This window comes from Xenopus tropicalis, chromosome 1 (assembly GCF_000004195.4).
Source record: "Xenopus tropicalis strain Nigerian chromosome 1, UCB_Xtro_10.0, whole genome shotgun sequence".
Classification (NCBI taxonomy): domain Eukaryota; kingdom Metazoa; phylum Chordata; class Amphibia; order Anura; family Pipidae; genus Xenopus; species Xenopus tropicalis.
This window is the reverse complement of record NC_030677.2, coordinates 152574632-152597537: the sequence shown is the minus strand read 5'-3', so window position 1 is coordinate 152597537 and position 22906 is coordinate 152574632. Positions and strand designations below refer to the sequence as shown.

The 22906-nt window shown below is 41.4% G+C and overlaps 1 protein-coding gene across 1 annotated transcript; it reads right to left on the bottom strand.

Moving 5' to 3' along the window:
- Nucleotides 1–777: 777 nt before the first annotated feature.
- On the bottom strand, nucleotides 778–12464 carry upb1 (ureidopropionase, beta). Its single transcript, NM_001126792.1, is given in 10 exon segments — nucleotides 778–1050; nucleotides 1880–2034; nucleotides 2489–2531; nucleotides 2606–2687; nucleotides 2788–2957; nucleotides 4327–4488; nucleotides 5234–5328; nucleotides 7855–7942; nucleotides 11106–11277; nucleotides 12361–12464. Coding segments are annotated over 10 exon segments (1152 nt in total). The 5' UTR covers nucleotides 12462–12464; the 3' UTR covers nucleotides 778–966.
- Between the last annotated feature and the right edge of the window lie 10442 nt (nucleotides 12465–22906).

Below are 22906 nucleotides of genomic sequence, written 5' to 3'. Positions count from 1 at the left end.
ACTTGCTCTCTGAGTCAATAAGGTTATTGTTGATTTTTATTACTTTTTCTATTTAGGCCCCTTCTCTATTCATATTCCTGTTTGGTTCCTAGCTTAAACTGGACCCTGGCAACTACTGATGTGCGGGTCAGGCTGATACCTGCGGGTTAACACCTCAGCTCGGGTGACCTAACACTGCCGGATTCCTCTTCCGGCTGTCTAATTTTTATGTAAAAAATGTATGCTGCCCTGCTCCAATAACTACCCTATTCTGCACAAGGTTTATTTTCCAATGCTTTAATTACAATGCCATCCTAAAACTCTGCCTCCTGTCTTTTCAAATAAGGCAATGAGGTGATCTTCGCTCTGCACAATCCAACATGAAATGCTCCACATCTCCTAGCCTTCTGATTTCTGCCAAAACCAGTCAATTGTTGCCTACCTTTTAACAGTTCTCTGTTTTCCTCTAAATTCCTTCAGCTTAGGGTGTGGGACAGCAATACTTCAGTGTTAATTCTTTGGTAATTTACGCATGCAGCTCCTGCAGAAAATAATTACTTTCCAAAGTTGCCTGCAGGAGGAAACTTTGCGTGACTTCGAAACACCAAAGAGATGCAAAGGGATTTCCACTGGTGACTCCTACTGTTGCCTGTGGAAAGGCATTTTGCGATAGCAGAGATCTATCGCAGCCGACTAAACCACTCTGGGACATCAGCTTTATATCATCATTGAACATGCAAATTACACTGGTTTATATGTGGGGGATATCGAAATCAGTTCTCCACCGATGGTTAGGCATTAGGATTAGTAAATATACATTTGTTTATTGCATAATGAAGTCAAATGCTGTAACTGAAATTGCAGTAATAAGTTGTTCAAACTTTCTTAACAGCTTCTTTTCCTTCCATTTATTCACATAAACAGAACAGGCAGCAGGCAACTTCAGATAACACCAAAGTAAGATTCTCCCTTATAGGATATGGTGTGTTACTCTCGTATAATATTAGGCTTGAAGTCTGGCTGTGTGGCTTTAGTCAGCTCTTCAGCATACATCTCATAGCGTCCAGTCATCTGCATACAGATAAATATGTAGGTCACTGCATACTCATTTTTTCAGAGAAATGGGGCAGCGGCATATGACAATAGGTGTTCCATATCTTAGTAGCACACCCTTTAGCTGCAGGTGGGCAGTAGTAGCTGCCCATTTTGGAGATGGGAAAAGGAAATTTTACTTTATCCTGCTGAAAATGGCCCATCATGTGACATTACTTCTGGGTAAGAAAGTTAAGCACCGGCAGTTGAATCAAGCAGGGCGAGCCCTTGGAAATTTATTTGCGAACGTTCAACGCTTCACAGGCAAAAAAGTTAGACACCGGAACTCAAGTTGAATCAAGCAGGGTGAGCCCTTGCAAACTGACATCACTTCTGGGTTACATGACGTGTAAGTCGGAGGTGGGTGTACCAGAATGGGTAAAAGAATAAGGGTACGTGGGTACAGTTGGGTGCGAGTTCTCTACTAGACTTTTCACAATCTGATCAGATGATTTTTAAGAATTGGACTAAACGCAGTAAATGTTATTTCTTGGCTCTTGTGCTTCAGGAAGCTTCCTATTTTTGAGTGGACACAAACACCATACTGTGTATATATAATATATATTAAAGTATTAATGTGTGAAAAATTGTCCACCGCTCTTCATTAAAGAGTAACTCCGAGCCCTCAATTAACTTGTGAAGGATTTTTAGGGGCTTGTCTATATTTTTTTTATATATGTTACATGGCCCTTTTTATTTTCTGAACAAGCAGGTGTGTGCCAACATTATCAGAGTTTGAACAAAGGTTAAACGATTATATAACATAAAGATGCAAACACAACACATAGGCATAAATATCTGAACATACCTTGAAGTTCCATTTATCACTAGTCTGTCGGCACAGATTTAAATCCATCTCAGCCACCAGCAGCCCATCTCTTACTCGGCTGAGCCCAGGAGACCGACTCCCATCTGGGGCAGATACATAGCTAGAGCCATAGAAATGGCCAAAATCATGATGTGCTGTGTAAAAAGAGTGCTATGTTAAATGGTATATTGGTTGCAAAAGTTCGGCAAATGCCAGGGATCATAAGTGCTATATAAACACCTGCAGGTACCCCTGCTGTATCAAATGCCAGCTAAGGTCTTCACTGCTAAAACAACATATCACTGGGACTGCTCACTTCAATGTAAAGTCATCCAGTGGTGTCTAAAGAATAACAATGGCAGAAAAGATAAAGACCATAATGAGTATAGTAAGCTCACCTGAGTAGAACAGTCTACTCACGTAGATCTATGACCTTTGGTAAAAATGAAAAAGTGGTCCCTGAGAACTACAGAAGCTGGGACCAGTGATTGAAATGGAAGTATATTTAGAATTAGAATGGAAGAAAGAATTTTATTGCTTAAATATTGGTGGCAAACCCGACATTGCTTTACAGAATGACTGAATAGTTTGTGTTTTCCCCATAGTTACCTTTCTTGCCATCTCCAGATGTGAACTCATTTTCAAAATGCTCCTGAAAAAGAAAGCCCAGTGAAATAAGTGCATATAGAATGATCAACTGGGCTGTTGACTATGGTTGACACTTACTGTTCCAACACGGTTGATGGAACAAGTAAAACAGTGATTGGCGATTGCAGCATTTCTAGCTTCTATAGGCCACAGGGACTCACTGTAAGGAACCAGACACAAGGAAAAAAATAAGCACATCTGTAATACTTAGGGGGAGCACAGAATATCAGGAGTGCAACCTTTCATGATTCGCCCCTTACCTAAGCTCTCCAATGGTGGCTGAAGGATTGAAAATAATCTCTGCTCCATTCATGCTGTACATGAACCAATTGAGAGGATGGTGCCTGCCATAGCAGATATTCACTGCAATCTTGCCAAATGCTGTCTGAAATACGCGGTGTCCTGTGTTTCCCTCCATGTAGTAAGTGGACTAGGGCACAGGCAGAAATAAGTTAAACAATGTTCAAAAATAACAGAGTTCCAGACTGGCTCATCCATTTAATTTAGATATAAAAGTGCTAGTGCAGGTCTTCAACTTGCTGACTTGTGGGATCAGTTAACAAAGGTTTAATGGCCTACAGTTACAGGTTGTAAAATGCCATCCAACAAAGCTCAAAAGTTGGCCTACTCATCCATACTGGTTTAAAAAATTTAAACAAAAAAGGGGAAAAGTATGTGACAAGTCTATGAATGCTTCTGACTACATTATGCCAAAGTCAAAGGGGTAGTTTCAGATATAGGAAAACATTGGTAAATCAGTAATTTCCCCACAGTTACAAGAATAACCAGGGAAGTTAATAAGCATTCTCCCCAAATGTCATCCTAACAATCCTTAACGTCTGGCCCTCCTCACTGCTCAAAGCCCCTCGTACGGCTCAGCCACATTGTCTGGAAATCACTGAAGTAGATATTGCTATGCTACTAATAAAGACAATTTGCATTTGGCCTTTATTATGTTTATTTGTTGTGTTTTAAGAATACTGGAAAACAAGGATATATATTTCCCGTGTTAAATCTACACTACCATGGACAAGAGAACTGCTGATAATTCCTTCCCCTTGCCTAAGCTTTGGATCACTGCAAGTAAAACACATTACTTGTGGTGATCCAGTTAAACATGGAAAATGTCTTCCTTTGTGCTTTCCTGCAAGTAAAGGAGAAGGAAAGGCATTTTGTTGCCAATTGATTTGCCACAATAGTGCAAGCTACAACACTATATTTATTCTGTAGAAAGCTTTACCATACCTAAGTTAACAGCGCTAGAAGCTCCCTCTGTCATTTTAGCTTAATTTCAGTAACTTTTGTGCTGCAGATCTGTCTGCTGCAAGCTTAGATTACAGCAGAGAGGGAAAGAGATTGGAAGGAGGAGAGAGCTGCTCAGACTCGTGCTGTGCCATAAAGTATTATCCGAGAGGGGAAGTCTGATACCGAAGAACATGTGTAGAAGGAAATCCTATGTTACTTTTGATAGAGAAGTCAGTGCAGCTTTTCTGTGAGTGCTTATGGCTGCATTTACATAGACCTTTCTAATAAAGCTTACTTGGGTTAAACCTTTCCTTCTCCTTTAAGCAGGATCACTGTATGTAAGGGTAAAGATGCACGGAGTTACTTTCTCACAGCTACTAAATGCCAGAAAATACCCTGCCATAGACAATACAGAGATTTTTCTCTGCTAAAACAAATGTAGAGGCAATTATCAGTAAATGATCAGCATTGTCTATTTTTGTAGCTGTGACAAGTAGCTGCTACTAGTAGCTCTATGTGTCTTCACCCTAATTTGTTTTACTGATTTATCTCACCTCATTAAAATCTCCCACCCTTGGAATGTGATTCTTTCGGCTCTTCCCCATAACAGCTCCTGTATTTGATATGATCACAGCTGTGTTCCAAAGTGTGTCTCCGTGCACTGAGTCCCTTTCCAGAATTGGAGACACAATGACCATATTGTGCTTCTTGGCGAGCTGCAAAGTATATATGGGTTAGAAGACTCTACATACTCTGACAAAATTGCACCCTGACATGCTACAGTAATAGATATATTGTGCAGGAAGTTCCCCCTAGTCTAGTAGGTAGGATGGCAGCATGTGTTATCTGGAGGATGACACTGCTGGTAACAATCAGCATGCTCAGGGAGCTCAGGGCAGAGTGCAGTGTTCTACAGAAAGGATCAGTTTTGACTCTTGTGCTTATAAAAGTTCATTCTGATCTTCAAGGATTTGTGGTTTTGGTGTTAATGTTATTCTATAGTTGAGGACTAGGCATTGGCGATGTAAATCATGGAAGGCATGCATGAAAAAAAATCCTGCTCTAAAAGAATTTCTTGACTAGATGTATACAATTCAAATAGTGTATGAGTATATAATTATTGGTTCAACAAAGGGATGATGTTAATGGTGGGTAATTCTCATTTGTTTAAAAAAAAAATCAATACATGCAGTTAAGGAGTGCTGGCTTTTAGTTCTGCAAACTATTTCAGTATGTGGCTAAGGAGAGATAAACCAGAACAAGTTTCTCTTAGAGGTGACACTAAACTGATATCCTGTAGGATATTGTTGCACAGACACCAATGCTGTGCAAAGAAAGATCTCTCAGGTTCTGCATCCTACAAAGTTACAAGTTCAGCTCCTGTACAATCCCTGGAAATGCCTATACAGATAATATGAATAAGCCATATTTACTTCATGTAGGACCAGTAACAGCACTTACCTCCTGGCAAAATTTGGTGGTCATTCCATCCTCAGCAGATTCAGCAAACTCTGTCCAAGGAAGCTTCTCTCTTGTACAGAAAGCAAAGGGCATGGCTGGAAAAATACAGTAGGTATCAATGAAGTGGGGTGGTTGAGTGGTGAAGGAGCAAAAGAAATATAGTGATCACCAAAGTGCATTGTGAGCAGGAGAAGCACACAGTACAGGGATAGGGTCACATATAAGATGAGGGAAGTGCGAGAGCAAGGTCAAAGAAGAAAATGAGAACAAACAAGACCAATGACAATATTCAGTGATTGCAAGTAACCCATTCAATACAAACTTGGAATTTTATACATTAACATCAACACAATCAAGGAGGGAAGGGGGGAAATGTTCCCACTGTGTTTTAGTGGGGTAAAAAGCCTCAAATTACCCTTCATAACCATTAGTGAGAATCACCTAAAAATCTGCTGGGCCACAGCAGTCTGCAGTCAATATTGCCTTGATCGTCCTTAACAGTTTTTTAAAGAAGTTCACTTCAAATGTAACTTTTAGCATGTCTGAGGATTTTCCAGAATCCTTTATTATTCTCTCAATCCCTGGATAAACCAAGTTCTACTCAGTGGTGCTATACATATTCTTATATTACTACATGTGCCATTGGCCTATGTGACAATGTAAACACACTGTGCAATTAACATATTTAGACAAATAAATATAAAAATTGGTCTAATTAACATGTATTGTTAATTTAAACTAAAAAGAAAGAGTGATATATGCCCTTCAGGTAACACATATTATTACATATTTACTAGCTACGAGAGGCCAGTCCCTGAGTTAACTTCTTTCACCTGCTACAGTATAACTGTACGTTACACATTTACCTGCCTACCAAGCATATTATCTGACAGAGCGCTGAACGTCTGGATTCCTGTAGAATATTCACCTATAGGTTTCTTTGCCGCTGAGTATGTTGTGTGCTATGTGTGACTGCAAAAGACTACTGCGTCAAGATATTAAAGGGACAATTCAACTACAGATATTATAATAATTAAGTACTATACTGCAAATAATGACTTTTTACAATTTAGTTCTATTTTTTTTTTTTACCATTTTTCTAAAATCTTGGTTTTACAAATGAATTTGTTTTTCTGCCCTCTTGTAGAAATTCTATAAGCCATGTTGCGACTTTCCAAACTTTTGCTAAATAAAACATTGGTTGATACATTTCTCAGCAGCATCAGAACAATGCCAGCAATAAATGTATTCATTTTAGTTGTAACAATTTATTCAGCAATCTGGTTTATTAAAGGAAGGAGAAGGAAAGGCTTAATCACTAGGGGGTGCCAAATGTTAGGCACCCCCCAGTGACTGTAATTGCTTACCTGAAATCCCCGGCTGGTGCTCCCGTTAAGAGAAAACAGCACCGGGCATGGGTAGATGCAGGCAAGTAATCCTCTTCCTTCTCCTTTAGCAGCGATCCCAGGGCCCGCACATTTGCAGATGAGCGAAAAAGCCAGCCTTTTTGTTAGAGTTCAGCTTCTCACTCTAGCGCGCAAGTGCAAAGACCGAAGGAGGAAGAGTAATGCCTGCTCGCTTACACCCTGGCCGGTGCAGTTTTCTCACAGCAGGAGCACCATCTGTTATGCGATTACAATTATTGGGGGGTACCTAGCATTTTGGATCCCCCCAGTGATTTTAACTTTCCTTCCCCTTTAAGCTAGAACTGGGAAACATCTGAGGGGAGAAGCAACAATAATTCTTTTTTTTTTTTTTTTTAAATAAAATATATATATATATATAATTATAAAAAGTCATTATTTGGGTGTAGTATTCGTAAACTATAAGTCCTATGAACTGCACCTTTAATTACACTGCGCACTGAACAGTATAGAAACAAGTGGCATAACCAGTGACACAAATTTGCACACCGATAACAATAATTGTTCCAAAACTCTTTGGAAAAAATGCAGACCTCAGTACACACAATGCCTTTTTTAAGAAGACAGTGGGAACTTCAGTCATACATTAAAAAATGATTGCAGAGATGACCACAGTAATTTTTTAAGGACACATAAACCACCCCCCACCCCACAAAAACAGTACGTGAACAGCCTCTTTGTTTAAGGAAACAATGGTATGCATTCCTATCCCCCATTTCTCTGACTGGCAATGGGGTAAGTGGTATGCATTCCTATCCCCTATTTCTCTGACTGGCAATGGGGTAAGTGGTATGCATTCCTATCTCCTATTTCTCTGATTGGCAATGGGGTAAGTGGTATGCATTCCTATCCCCCATTTCTCTAACTGGCAATGGGGTAAGTGGTATGCATTCCTATCCCCCATTTCTCTAACTGGCAATGGGGTAAGTGGTATGCATTCCTATCCCCCATTTCTCTAACTGGCAATGGGGCAAGTAGTATGTATTCCTATTCCCCATTTCTCTGACTGGCAATGGGATTTTCTACCAGGGATGCACCAAACCCAGGATTCATTTCGGGGTTGGGCCAAGATTTGGCCTTTTTCAGAAGGATTCATATTCATCTGAATCTATCATACATTTTATAACTTTCAGTAGATCCAAATGTATTGCTGATATCTTTGTATATCAGCCTTTCCAATATTTTTGTGATACTTACACCAAGCTTCTTGGAAACAGACTATATTCACACCACACGTGGCTGCAACCTCAACTATTTCAGCAATGCGTCTGTGGAGAGCAGAGATCTGGAGGTACAAAACAGACGTGATCTTATTCTCTCCTAGGGCAACAACACATACAGTTGCACATATGCAGCCTAACATGGTACCAAATTAGGAACATTGATTAAACAATTCCTTGTGACAAATGAAATGGCAATATGCAGTAGCACATGAAGCACTGACAGGATTTCCGACATATCTCTATGCTCCATGCTGCTGCCATAAATACAGTGAGCAGAGTAATTCTCTCAGTACTAACAACTAATATACAAGTGCCCACTTCATGAGTCTGCTATAGGACTCTATGCTAATTATTTATCAGAACAGGCTGGAGTTTTGTTTCTGCACAGGTGAATATACAACCCTCCCCCACAGTTACTGCCTGCATGGTTTGTTCTCTGAGAGACACTATTCTGGGTATATATATATATATATATATAGTTCCCCACCACCATTCCTAGCAAGCTGGCTACTCCCCCTCACATTCCAATGTTCTGTACTTTAGTCAAGAGGAAATCAGCATTGGAATTTCTCTATGGAAAAATAACCTTAATTTATCAGAGAGCACATGACTAAAGGACAATTCAGAAGTGCAGGGCACATGTTAGACAATCCAGGCTATGATACAAAAAATTACTCTCCAGTGTTTAAAACGGGAGAGGTGTCTTTAATCTCTCTAGGATTCATTCACTAAAGTATTTTGTCTTTGCCCAGTAAAAAGTTACCAGACTTCCCTGGCTGCCAGTGCTTAGAATCAATGTGCTGAATGGATTTCTATAATTAAAAAATAATAGTATTGTTTTCCTATATTATTATAACACCAACATATTCCAAGCTGCTTAGCAAGGTTTATAAATAATGCAGATCAGCCACTTCCACACAAGAGGTTATAGCCTAAGCTCAATATTATATTTACACACACTAATACACTTTTGAGCAGAAGCCTGTTTTTAGGGTTTGGGAGGAAACCCAAACAAGGGTGAACATACAAGCTACTTGCAGATAGTGGCCTGGCTAGAATCAAACCAGAGACACAAGTGATGTACAGCAGCAATACTGTGCCACCACGTTAACATGCAGATTTAAAGAACGGTCTTGTATTGGTGTGGTCTGCTTGTTGGCCCTGTCACATTTTAGAGTAAGTTGTGCTAATCAGCTATTTTCATGGTGGGGGCAAAAAGCCTCTGGTATTCCGACTGCTGCACAACTAGATACTGGCAGATCCATTCACTGATATAAGTGATGAGGGAATCTTTCCTGTTTTGCTTAAAAATTAGCAAAACGTTGGTGCCATTCATCTTTTTAGACATGCTTGACTTTTTTTGACGCGACACCACTGCAGATTTTCATGGCAAAATTTTGCAGAAGTTACGCAAAATAATTTGCCAATGTCGAAATGTGGAAATTTTCATGCGAATCCATGCCTGGTGAAAAAAAAATCTTTCATCACTAACCAATATCCATAAATCAATAGATATATGGTTATTTGTTCTATATCCTTATACAAATATGGGTTCTCCTAACAGTAGTCCTGTCTTGCTTCTGGCTTCTAGGTGTACACTCTGGGGTAGGGCAGACGGCATAGCGCAGGATCTGTTAGACTTGAAAGATTTACTTATATACACTGCATTGCTGCTGGGAAAGCCTAAATCTTGCCATGTTAATATTTTTAAAAGATTTGTTCGTTATTGTAGGACCAAGCATATCCTGAGACAATTGTTTAAAAGTATGATTTATCCATCAGCAAAAAATGAACATTTCAAGTGATATCATCTAATTGAAGCTAGAGAAACTACCTGCTTAGCCCTGCAAACAGTTGGACAATTGGCAAATTTCATTGTTATAATGACAAAAATTTTCAAACCTGCCCTATTAATTTTCTGACCTAGATCAGATGAAAGATCACTAGATGTACGATTGTTCGATGCACAGTAACCTTATGACAATGATGGATTTGTCGGATTGTGCTGAAATTGGTCATTAAGTAGAGAAAAATCATTCCATGTATGGCCAGCTTTAGTCTAATTATTCTATAAAATAATAAGTCTGACTGAGATAGAAAAAAACAGTCCAATGAACTTATACATAAACCATATACATCCCTGAACCCCCTAATGAGACAGAAATGAAACAAAGCACTAATAATGCTTGTTTAGACAGGATTCCAAAATGGAGGTAACTATGTGACAATTGTATCCCTTTGGCCTAAAGTCACACATGAAGGGTCGTTTACAAAGTGCAGGCCAGGATACAAAGTGGGCAAACTGCAATGTTTCCCACTTTGAGATCTGCCATGCACTTTTTTTAATTGCCACAGATCTTTGTGCTGTGAAATGGAGAGCAGAGACTTCTATTGTTGCCAGTGGAAAGCCTTTTCAGAGCGGTTAGTCGCCCACAATAACAGAGATCTATCACGGGCAACTAACTCACTCTGTGAGTTCTTACCCTAAGCCAGGGGTCCCCAACCTTTCTTACTTGTGAACCACAGTCAAATGTAAAAAGACTTGGAGAGCAACACCAAGCACCATAAAAGTTCATGGAGGTGCCAAATAAGGGCTAAGATTGGCTATTAGGTAGCCTCTATGCACACTATCATCTTACAGGAGGCTTTATTTGGTAAGTAAAATGTTTTTATTCAACCAAAACTTGCCAGTCAGGAATCAAAATTAAACACCTGGTTTGGGGGCACTGAGCGGTATGTAGCTGACAGTATTTTACTCCCCTCTAGGGTGAAACCACAGATGGACTGAAGGACAAATGTTCAGATCACCAACCAATTTAGATGGGCAAATCAGGTTAAGATTTACTAGTCTGTTTACAAACAGATATGTCTGTTGTTCACAACTGCAATATGCATGTGTGAAGAGATGTCTGTCCTCCCACGGGGTGTATGCAGGATATTGATCTTATCACAATGCTGTATCACTCCAGTATTGCACCACTAAGCCCTGGTGTGGGTTAAGCATTGGATGTGGATAACCCTTGTTAATACTAAATGTAATGTGCTCAAGCAGCTCTCATTTAGAGCCTGGCCCTGGTGGCTGGAGTCATGGAGAGCAGCTCATTACTGCAACTAGTGCTCCTTCCATTCTAACCCTCAACCATGAGCAAGCACATGAACACATCTGAGCAAATCTAAAGGTTTCATTAGCTTTTAATGTAACACACAACAATGTGGTCAGCTCACCTGTTCTGTAACAGGTTCTGTAGTTGGGAGTTGAATTTTATTCTGGATTAATCCCACTCGTACTGTCCGAGGTCGTCTTGTCTGCTCTTGGGCTGCTTCAAACAAATATCCCTGCAGGTCAAACCCTTCTTTAGAGGCAGCCTGAGAGGCACTGTTGGGGAGGTTCAGGGGCCTAGGGAATAAATACACACATCATATGACTTGCAGTACCCTCTACTCCAAAAGTCTCTAGACTTTTAAGGCTCAGGCCCCCTTTCGCATTCAACCATCTGCCCCCAATTATCTCATAAAATAGCAGATTTCATTCTCATTGGCTTCATTCTGCATCCCCCTCCTTTGTTTGGGGCCCCCTAGGGGGCAGCCCCATATTTTGGAAACCAATGTTCCAGTCTGATGTATATGCCCACTGTGCCCTAGAACATGAGTACACATAGGGGCATATTTATTAGAGCAGGGGTCCCCAACCTTTTTTACCCATGAGCAACATTCAGTTGTAAAAAGAATTAGGGAACAACACAAGGATGAAAAAAAGTTCCTGGGGGTAACAAACAAGAGCTACAATTAGATATTTGGTAGCCCCTATGTGGGTTGGCAGTCTATAGGAGGTTCTGTTTGGCACTGCATCTGGTTTTATGGAACTAAAACTTGCCACCACACCAAGAATTATAAAATAATCACTTGCTTTGAGGCCATGGGGAGCAACATCCAAGGGGTTGGGGAGCAACATGTTGCTCCCGAACCACTGGTTGGGGATCACTGTATTAGAGTGTGTAAGCCATCATCACCTGTGATGCCAATAGCAACCAATCAGATCTTTGCTTTTGTTCTCTAACTTGTAGGTGACTGTTCAGCTCTAACTGCCAATTGGTTACTATGGATAAAATCACAAGTGATGCCCCATACTGTGGGTAACATACCCACTCTGCCCTAGAACATGAGTACACATACTGTGGCTAACAGGCACCACAAACCCAGACCTAAGTGGCAATGTGAATTCTGTCAAATGCCAGAGGGGCTGCTGTTAAATGCCATAGACAGTCACTACTATTGGGCTGGTGTGGGCTGTTTGGGCTGAATTTAAATCCCAGTTTGGGCCTGCCTTAACCACACTTGGGTGGGTGGCAGGGATAAAGTAACAGGCCTATCCATATACTCTAGTTCCAGCTGATATTACATACTCCCCACTAGTTTTGCGCTTATAATACAGTTATCTGTCTCATTACTAGTCACACTGGCACACTGCCAATCTCCTCACCGTATCTGCTTCCCATACAGCAGCCTCCACACCTCTTTCAGGTCATCGGATGGGATGTGCTTTTCCAGCAGTTTCTCTAAAGATTCCAACTCCCCCGCCATGGTGAATCTCCTGGGCTAAACTGCCAAAAGTCACAGGGACCAAGAACACTCGAAGGGGCGGAATTAGTGAGACACGCCCCCTCTCTGCTCATTCCAACAGCGTGTGGAACTCCCACATGTGGTACCGGCCGCACACAGACAAGCATTGCGGCTGCACAAGGGGGCGGCTGCCCTAATGCTGGGACTGGGTTGGATGGGGTTGGAGGGGGGGTTAGAGGAGAGGGGGGGCTGCATATAATGACTGACCCAGGCTCGATCTGCTGTGAGGCGACTGAAGGGATTCCACTCACTTTATGAACACAGAAAAGTTCTGTTGCGTGCACCTTACATTGTATCCATGTAATCATCTTTGTATTGCATTTGTGCTTTGCTGGATTATTGTTATTAAGCAGCAATATACGGAAAAGCCAGTTTGTTCCCCAGAGAGTTTTTTGTTTCGTTTATATCCATGTGAAACGGCACCCAATGTAAGCAGAGTGGTGAGAGGCTGGCAGTATGGCAGGTACATGTCAGGACTGTGCGCCAAGGGAGTATGGCAGGAGATGGAAGAGGGAGACTATAAAGATGCAATTCCAACAATACCACCTTATATATTTCACCAATGTGCCACAGAGCAGTGTTGCTGAATATAAATTGAAAAATCAGCTTTTAGGACCCAAATTGTTATTAAACCGTATATGTGTCTTGTTTTGGGTCCAATGTTCTGCAGCAGAACTAAATGTAACATTGTTTAAATTTGAGCCATTCTTCCTGGGTTTCTCGCCCAGGGTAACAGCAGGGGGTCTTCAGTGCACACGTTTATGATATTGGCAGTGTGAAAAGTTTTAATGTAAGTGTAAATTATAAAATTGTGAAAGTTCTCAGAAAAATACTTTGAGCAATATTACATCGTTCTATATGTTTCATTTAATCCATGGCTTTTGATAGTTATATAGCAGCGCCCCCTTGTGTTTGAATGTAAACATGTTCTGCCCACTTTCTCCATGGTGTCAGAAAGCCAATCTGACCATAGCAGAATAGCACTTAAGGTGGCCATACAAGCTAAGATCCGCTCGCTTGGTCTTCGCCCGATACCCCACCTATGGGTCGGCGATATGGGACTAACCCAGAGCCAAACAATCGAATAAGAACGATGGGCACAGTCGGGGGCCACATCAACGAGCCAATTTCAGGCCAGATGTTGGTCGGGCAGTCCCGTCGTTAGTGCCCCTACACAGGCCGATAAGCTGCCAAATCGGTACCAAATAGGAACTGTGCACACCAGGACTGGGATACAAAAAAGCAACTGGCATTTCCGTACACAGAGGCCCAAACAGCCCTCACCAGCCCAATAAATAGTGACTGTCTATGGCATCTTACAGGAGCCCCTCTGGCATTTGCCACAATCCACAGATTGCCTGACTGTGCCACAGAAAGTATATTTGCCATTGAAAGTAACAGGTATGCTGTATTTTGTACCTCTCACTATTTTTGCCTTGTTATAGTTAAAGAGGTTGTTCACCTTTGAGTTAACTTTTAGTATGATGTAGAGAGTAATATTCTGAGACAATCTGCAATTGGTCTTCATTTAATATTATTTGCAGTTTGTGTAATGATTTCAATTTTAGTTTTGCAGCTCATGTCAGCAGCTGTCTAGTTATTAGGATTCAAATTACCTTAGCAACCAGGCAGTGGTTTGACTGAGAGACAGGAATATGAATAGAAGAGGGCCTGAATAGAAAGATAAGTAATAAAAAGTAACAATAAAACTGCAGCCTCAGAGAACAATAATTCTTTAGCTGCTGGGGTCAGTGACCCCTGTTTGAAAGCTGTCTTAGAAGAAGAAGTCAAATAATTAAAATCTAGAAAAAAATAAATAATGAAGACCAATTGCAAAGTTTCTTAGAATTGACCATTCTACAACATACCAAAAGGTAACTTAAAGGTGAACCATCCCTTAAAGCTCTCCAGTGACCCAGTAATCCTCTCCTCTTTATCTGTGTTTCTCTAGCATGGGCCAAGTGTGGCTGAAATGCTGCTCTCCCTGCAGCACGCACAAACACACAGACACACAAACACAGACACATACATTCAGACACAGAAACCTAACTTTATATTTGATGAAATAAGAACAATGTAAAAATAAAAAAGGCTATTTCTAATCAGACACAGACACACACAGAGACACAAACACACAGACACACACACACACAGACACGAACACACAGAGACACAAACACACACACAGACAGACACACACACACACACAGACCTTTTGCTATTATTTTTACTGGCTGGCCTGAGCGAAGTGACAAAAGGGGGTGGGCTATGACAAAATGGGGGTGTGGCAAGAGTGCGGTTGTTGTGTACCACTAGAGGGAGCTGCATGCCTAAAGCTGGCCATACACGTGGTGATCTCACGATGTTTCGTACGACCGTCGGTCGCACGAAACATCGTCAGATCCGCCACACACCATTCAGGGCTGAATCGGCAGGTAAGGAGGTAGAAACAATAGGATTTCTACCTCCTTCTGCCGATTCAGCTCTGAAGGGAGAATTTTGGTCAGGCGCCTTCTATGGCGCCCGATCAAAATTTTCTAACCTGGCCGATCGGCGAGTCGACCGATATCAGCAGCTTCCTGCGATATCGGTCGGCTCGCTGACATGCCATACATGCACCGATTATCGTACGAAACGAGGTTTCGTACGATAATATCGGTGCGTGTATGGCCACCTTAAATGTTAGCTCAGCTACAATGTGTTATCTAGCTTGGTTTTCTGCTTCTTCTCTATGGTTAGATATACTTCCTACTTGCAGTGTCTGTATATAGTTTGCCATGTTGGAGCTCTAATAAACAAGTTGTTTAAGCATTACCATTGAGTCCTGCACAACTCCACTGTGAACCCAACACTTTTTGTGGCTGCATGGGGTAGCCACTTCATCTGGAAGAGAGTCACTAGGAACCACCTTGGGACAACCCATGCTCTCCATTAAGGTACTGTTACTTGGCTGAACATGCCTCCGCAACTGATCAACATGACGGTGCCACTCTTGTCCATCATCACAATGTACCTTGTATGACACAGGTCCAGTAACTTCAGTTATTACTGCAGGGACCCACTTTGGACCAGCCCCATAATTCCTGGCATACACTGGATCATTAGAAGCAAATGTGCACAGAGTCTTAGAGGATAGGGCTGAATCCAGGCTTTGTTGCTGTTTCCTTTCTACATCATCAGTTAGATCTGGATTAAGACGATCAAGACATGTTTTAAGGCGCCGCCCCATCAGAAGCTCAGCAGGGCTGACACCTGTGGTAGGACATGGGGTAACATGCTGAGCTATAAGGAATCGTGCAAGTCTTGTTGACCAGTCCCCATTAGTAATCCTTCTGAGTGCATCCTTCGCAGTTTGAACCATTCTTTCAGCTTGTCCATTTCCTTGAGGTCGACGTGGAGCAATGGTTACTGCCCTTATTAAGTTGTTATTGGTAAAGGTCTTAAGCTCCTCAGAAGTAAAAGCAGTCCCATTGTCTGATACAATAACATCTGGTATTCCGTGTGTTGCAAACAGATGACGTAGGGCTGAAATTGTCACAGCTGATGTCTGAGATGACACTAGGATGACCTCTAACCATTTTGAGAAAGAGTCTACCACTACAAGAAAGTTCTTCCCCTGGAATGGTACAGCGAAATCAATATGAAGTCTAGACCAAGGTTTTTTTGTAATCTCCCAAGGAAACACTGGAGCTGCAGGGGGGCTGTGACGAGAGTTCTGGCAAGTGACACACAGATGTACGGCCTCCTCTATGTCTGTGTCAATTCTGGGCCACCAAACATAACTCCTTGCGAGAGCTTTCATGCGCACGATTCCTGGGTGGGCCGCATGTAGCATATCTAGGACAAATTTGCGTCCTCTTTGAGGAATGACTACTCGGCTTCCCCATAATAAACACCCTTTATGTGCAGATAGTTCATGTTGACGGTTTGTATATGGTCTGAACTCTTCAGACAACTTTTCATTTGGCCATCCCCTCCACACCCAGTTGAGAACACGAGAAAGGATTGGATCCTTTGCAGTCATATGAGCAATCTCAGTAGCTTCCACTGGAGAATCAGGGAGGGATTCCAGCATAAGTACTTCAAGTAAAGGGGGTAGTGAGCAGTCTGGGATCTGTAAAGGCAAGTGACTCAAAGCATCAGCATTTAAGATTGATTTTCCAGGTTTATAAAGAAGAGTGTAATCATAAGCACTTAGCATGATACTCCATCTGAGCATTCGAGGTGACATAACATTAGGAGTAGGACTGTCTTTTGAGAGCAAACCAAGTAATGGTTTATGATCAGTGTGGATTTCAAATGTTTGTCCATAGAGGTAATTATGAAACTTCTTAACACCAGCTATGATAGCTAATGCTTCTTTATCAATTTGTGCATAGTTCCTCTCTGCTGATGTCATTGTCCTAGAGTAATAAGCAACTGGTGCCTCTTTACCATTTGGGAGAATGTGGCTAAGAACAGCGCCAACACCATAAGGAGATGCATCTGTAGTAAGTATTAATGGCCGATCTTCATTATAATGGACAAGAAGAGAATCAGATGTCAGCAACTGTTTAACTTTGCAGAAGGCCTCTGAATGTTTAGGAGTCCAATTCCATGGGACCCCTTTGTCAAGCAAGCGATGAAGAGGCTCTGCCACTGTTGCCTTGTGAGCAAGGAAGCTGTGATAGAAATTGAGCAACCCAAGGAATGCTTGAAGTTCTTGTTTAGATTTTGGTTCAGGTGCATCATGGATAGCTTTCACTTTACTTTCTGTAGGACGAATGCCTGAAGCATCTATACGGTACCCCAAGAAGTTTACGCTGGTAGCTCCAATCTCACACTTTTCTTTTTTTAAACGAATGCCTGATGAATCAAAACGAGATAGTACTTCTCTAAGGCGGTCAGCCAGTATACTTTCAGATGGCCCCATTAGTAGAACATCATCAAAATATGGTACAACACCAGGAATGCTGGATAGCAAGGTTTCCATAAAGTGCTGGAATATTCCTGGTGCAGTTGAAATTCCAAACTGGAGGCGCTTTACCCTGAATGCACCCCGATGGGTAATAATAGTCTGGGCATCTGCAGAAGCTTCATCCACCAACAACTGTTGGTATGCCTGGGCAAGATCAAGTTTTGCAAAAACCTTGCCACCAGCTAGTGTGGATAACAGTTGATTCACAGCAGGCACAGGATATGGATGCTGATTAAGAGCTTTATTTACTGTGCATTTATAGTCTCCACAGAGTCTCACATCACCATTAGGCTTAAGAACTGGCACAATTGGGGTTGCCCATTGTCACTGGCTCAAAGACCCCTTGTGCTGTGAGACGTTCAAGTTCAGCTTCAATTTTTGGACGTAAAGCATATGGCACAGATCTGGCTTTCATGTGTATGGGTGAGATTGCAGGGTCTAATCTAAGTGACACAGGTGGACCCTTGTAAGTGCCTAGTTCATTTGCAAAAACTTGTTGAAATTCCTCAATTACCTTCTTTACTGATCCCCCAGTGACAACATGGATGCCTTGGATGCTGATTTTTAATGGAGAGAACCAGTTCCTTCCCAAAAGGCTTTTTTGAGTACCTTTGGCAACAATCAGGGGTAACATTCCGCTGAATGTGTTGTACTGAACACTCACATCACAACTTCCAAGAAGCTCAACAGACTGTCCATTATAGTCACGGAGTGTGCATCCTGGCTTTGATAATGTGGGAGGATTGTGAGGGAACAGTTTATCAAATAATTCAGAGCTTATTATGGTAAATGCGGCTCCTGAGTCAATCTCCATTTCACACCGATGGCCATGTATAAAAACATTTGCAGTAATTTCAGAGTTTACGGGGCCCTTACTGTTGACATGTTGGATATGATACAGCTGGTTGACCTCTGTTCCAGTGGCTGCCCCTTTATTTGTTGGTAAATTTTTATGTGAAAACTTTGCATTATCGCTTTATTTTTCCTGATTAACCCTTGCTTTGCAAACACGTATTACATGGCCTTTCTTTTTGCAGTAATGACAGGCAGCATTCTTAAAAGGGCATGCAGAGCGTCTATGCTGACCACCACATCCAATACATGGTGTAAATGGTGATGCATTTGTTGCAAGATAGTCTTTTGGTTTGTTGTTTTGAAATTGAATGTCATCTCCCTGTTTGGAGGATATGGTGTGCACACTGGTTGCTGTATGATGAATTGCCTTAGTGTGTAAAAGTGCAGTTTCTGCAGCCAAGGCCTTCTCCTGCGCAGCTGCCAGTGTCAGGTTAGGCTCAGCGAGAAGCCGGCGCTGCAAGGCCTCATTCTGAATCCCACAGACTAACTGATCTCTCAGCATATCATTTAGGAACTCTCCAAACTGGCAATGCTCTGCTATGTGCCGTAATTCTGCAATATAGGTAGAAATTGTTTCATCTGCTCTTTGGTTTCTTTTGTGGAAGTGAAATCTCTGTATAATGACAGATGGTGTTGGAGAAAAATGTGCCTTTAACATTGCTAGTCACTCCTCATAAGACTTTGTTTTTGGAGAGGCAGGGGCAGTGAGTGAGCGAATGACTGCAAATGTTTTAGGCCCACAGACAGTCAGTAGCACTGCCCTCTTTTGCTCAGGGTTATCTATTGTGTTTGCTTCTAGGAAGTAAGAAAGTCTCTCTGCATATGAGTCCCAAGAAGAAGGGTCACTTACATCAAATTCCTCCATGTGTCCCAGGACAGCCATGTCTGCAGTGGATCTGAAGTTTGTCCTGTGAGTTCTCTTTTCCTATTCTGCTGCTCTGTCCAGACAGCAGAGTTCTAATCCTCGTCGCCACAAAAAGTGTTGGGTTCACAGTGGAGTTGTGCAGGACTCAATGGTAATGCTTAAACAACTTGTTTATTAGAGCTCCAACATGGCAAACTATATACAGACATTGCAAGTAGGAAGTATATCTAACCATAGAGAACAAGCAGAAAACCAAGCTAGATAACACATTGTAGCTGAGCTAACATTTAGGCCAGTGTTTTTCAACCTTTTTTGGGCAAAGGCACACTTGTTTCATGAAAAAAATCACGAGGCACACCACCATTAGAAAATGTTAAAAAATGTAACTCTGTGCCCATATTGACTATATATAAAGTAATTCTCTTGAATAGGAATCAAATAAACACAAAGAAAGTATTTTATAATTACTTTATTATGAAATATTAAGTAAACAAAATAGTGAAAAATTTTCTCCACCCCACTGATTTTTTTTTTTTTTTTATACACACAAAAATTTTATATTATATATATATTATTATTAATTGTTTTCTTACATGTCAGGCTGTCTTGGGGTGCGGCATCCAGGGGTGTCCCGGGATTGTCCTCCGGTGGGGAGTAGGGCGGCTGTGCATGGGCCTGGCCCCTGGTGGATCTGGTCTGTCGGGGCAGGGCCTGGGCAGTTGCTCCCCCCGGTCGGGTTGTGCCAGGGCAGGATAGTGCTGCCTCTCCTCTCTGGTTGCTCCGCCCTCCTGGATCCGATGCCGGATGACGTCACAGGCAGTGACGATTTCCGGGCATCAGGGAGCCAGGAAGTGGAAGGTGTCCCAGAGGGGACCGCACCTACGGCACACCAGGCAACATCTCGCGGCACACTAGTGTGCCGCGGAACAGCGGTTGAAAAACGCTGATTTAGGCATGCAGCTCCCTCTCATACCTACACCTGTCTTTTGAATCTTAATGTGACCTAAAACCAGATCTTATGGTTTCTCATAACACAGTGGAAATAGACATGTCCCAATTCCAACTGCTGTCACAAGACTTCGGGCCACTGATTCCAACCGATATATTTGCAGGGAAGCCCAACATTGTATGCACCCCATTTCAGCCTTGCCCAAAAGGACAGGAAAAGTAGCATCAAAGCTAGCATCTTTGCAAGTTTGCCATTTTGAATAAGTAATGGCTGCAGAATTGCAAAGACATCCACATTAATGCCACAGTGTGATGTAGCTAACTTCAGCTAGGTATTAGACCAAATCAAGCCCCCATTTACTTAAGTGATTATATCCTAAATGCACAGGCATGCTTACTTGAGTAAATTTAATGCTTGGAATTAGTCTGTGTGATTTGACCTTTAAGTTTTCTTATCTCAAATTTACTTAATCTCGTTAATGTCTCAAATCCTGCAGTAGTTTAATTTTGAAGATAAATTATGAGATAAACTGCTGATACAGTATATGACTTGATTTGGTTAGTCAGTCAGTCAGTCTGGCCTATTTTTACCATAACGTCTGATTGGACATGACCTGTGGGCCAACATATAGAAAAAAAACACAAACCTTTTTTCAGTCAAATCTTTTAAATTCTGTTATTACAGCACCCTCTACTGCTATTCACAGAGAAGAACATGCTCAAAATATTCAGAAGTAGTTAGGCAGGTTATATATAGGCATTATGGTTGAACTTGATGGACATATGTCTTTTTTCAACCCAACTTACTATGTTACTAAGTTGAATCAACGCTGCCAGTGGTGCATTTATATAAAGACAATCTGGGCCCTTAATTCTAAGGTAGTCCAGCACTTAGGAAAGGGTGGAATTCAGGGTTGGACTAATTCGCTGCACGTCCAGAAATTGTCGCCGGCGTCAAAAAAGAATAGCCGCGCAACGAAATAATAGCTGCGGGCAACGAAATAATAGCCGCGGGCAACGAAATAATAGCCGTGCGACAAAATAATAGCCGCGGGTGACAATTTTTTTTGCCGCACGACATTTTCGCAGTTTGCGAAATGGGACAGATTCGCTCATCACTAGTAGGAACTTCTTGGCCTAGACTGGAAATCAGTAGGTTCAGTGTGTTTTTATGTGAAGTAGGGTGTAAGCATGAAAAGCATGTGCTCTTTTCTACTGTAAATAATTGAGGTAGAGAAGTCACCCATAATGCAACTCTGTGAGCATCTGCTTTTTCTAACTGGATTAGATTCAAGTGGTGAGGAGAAACCGGGGGTGTGGATGCTCTGGTAACTATATTTATTAGTGGCAGATAGAAGTTGTTATTTTAATAGAGGAAGTTACACCCATTCTGGCACATAAGAATTACGGATGACGCAAAGGTTGCTTTAATAAAAGTGTCCACCAGGGCTGCCGTCAGTGGGGAAGGGGGTACTTTTGTGCCCGGCATGGTGAAATCTTTTGAAGGCCTGGCTACATAGCGAAAATTAGGTTATGAATAATGTTATGTCAAAACTTATGCAATTTATGTAACTTCAACAAAAACTGCCTAGAAACTTATATAACTTATCTAGAAACGTAAGTAACTAGCATATCAAGCAAAAGACAATGCAGAGAAGCTTTGCAGGGACAAACTCCACTGACCAATGAATTAAAAAACTTAAGTTGACATTCCTTTGCCCCCAATGAGCTGACTTATTAGTACATTAATTATTTTAACTATTTATATGAACTGCTTATTATAGGGTAACATCAGCTGTTTATATTGGCACCTATTTACTGAATTATATGAGCGTCTCCTACATGGACATTTCAGCAGTGGAATGACTGGTTATTGGCCCCACAGCAACATCATTGAGCCCCTACACAAATGCAATTAACGTAACCTGTACAAAAACTAACAATACTTTCAAAAACACTTATGTAACTTCTGTATAGACTTCAATAATCCCCAGTTAAAAGACTGACTTATTAGTACAATAATTATTTTTACTATTTTTTTATGAACTACTACTGACTAGTAAATGGGCCCCACAGCAAGATCATTGGGTCCCGAAACGTATGCAGTTAACATAACATATGCAAGAACTCACGTAACTTCCATATCAAGCAATGACAGCCAGAGCAGGGTTAGGAAAGAGTGTAGGGTCTGAATAAGGGTAAACTCCACTGAGCCACAATGAACTGAATGTTAGCATTTTAATCAATGGAACGCTCTATATCAACTGCTTATTATAGAGTTATATTGCACACACAAGGGGTGTGGCCAAAATGTTGGTACTGCACACCTTTGTTTATGGGGGCAGATATAAATAACTTGTATGGGGCCCCAAAGTTTCTGATGGCAGCCCTGGTGTCCACAAAATGGCGCCTGTCTGCTTGCTGTGAATTCCAAGACTTTAGGAAACAAGATTTATATAATGTATGTAGTGTAAGTATCTTTTTAAGAATTTGGAATTATTTTTTAGAGTGATAGGTTTCCTTTAAAGATAGGAATGTATATTAACTTTTCCCACAAAGGGAACTTCATGGAAACTAACACAGAAACCACAAGATATTTCTGGATATTAATATTCCCCGGAAGAGAGCAAGTCTTTCCTTTCAACTGCAGGATAACCTTAGGGTGAAAAGTGAATTATGCTATGAAGTTGAGTTTCTAGAACAGACTGAATCAATTAAACATGGGATTAAAACATGGAACCTGTTAAAGAAAACAATAACAGCAAAATTCCTTCCCACATC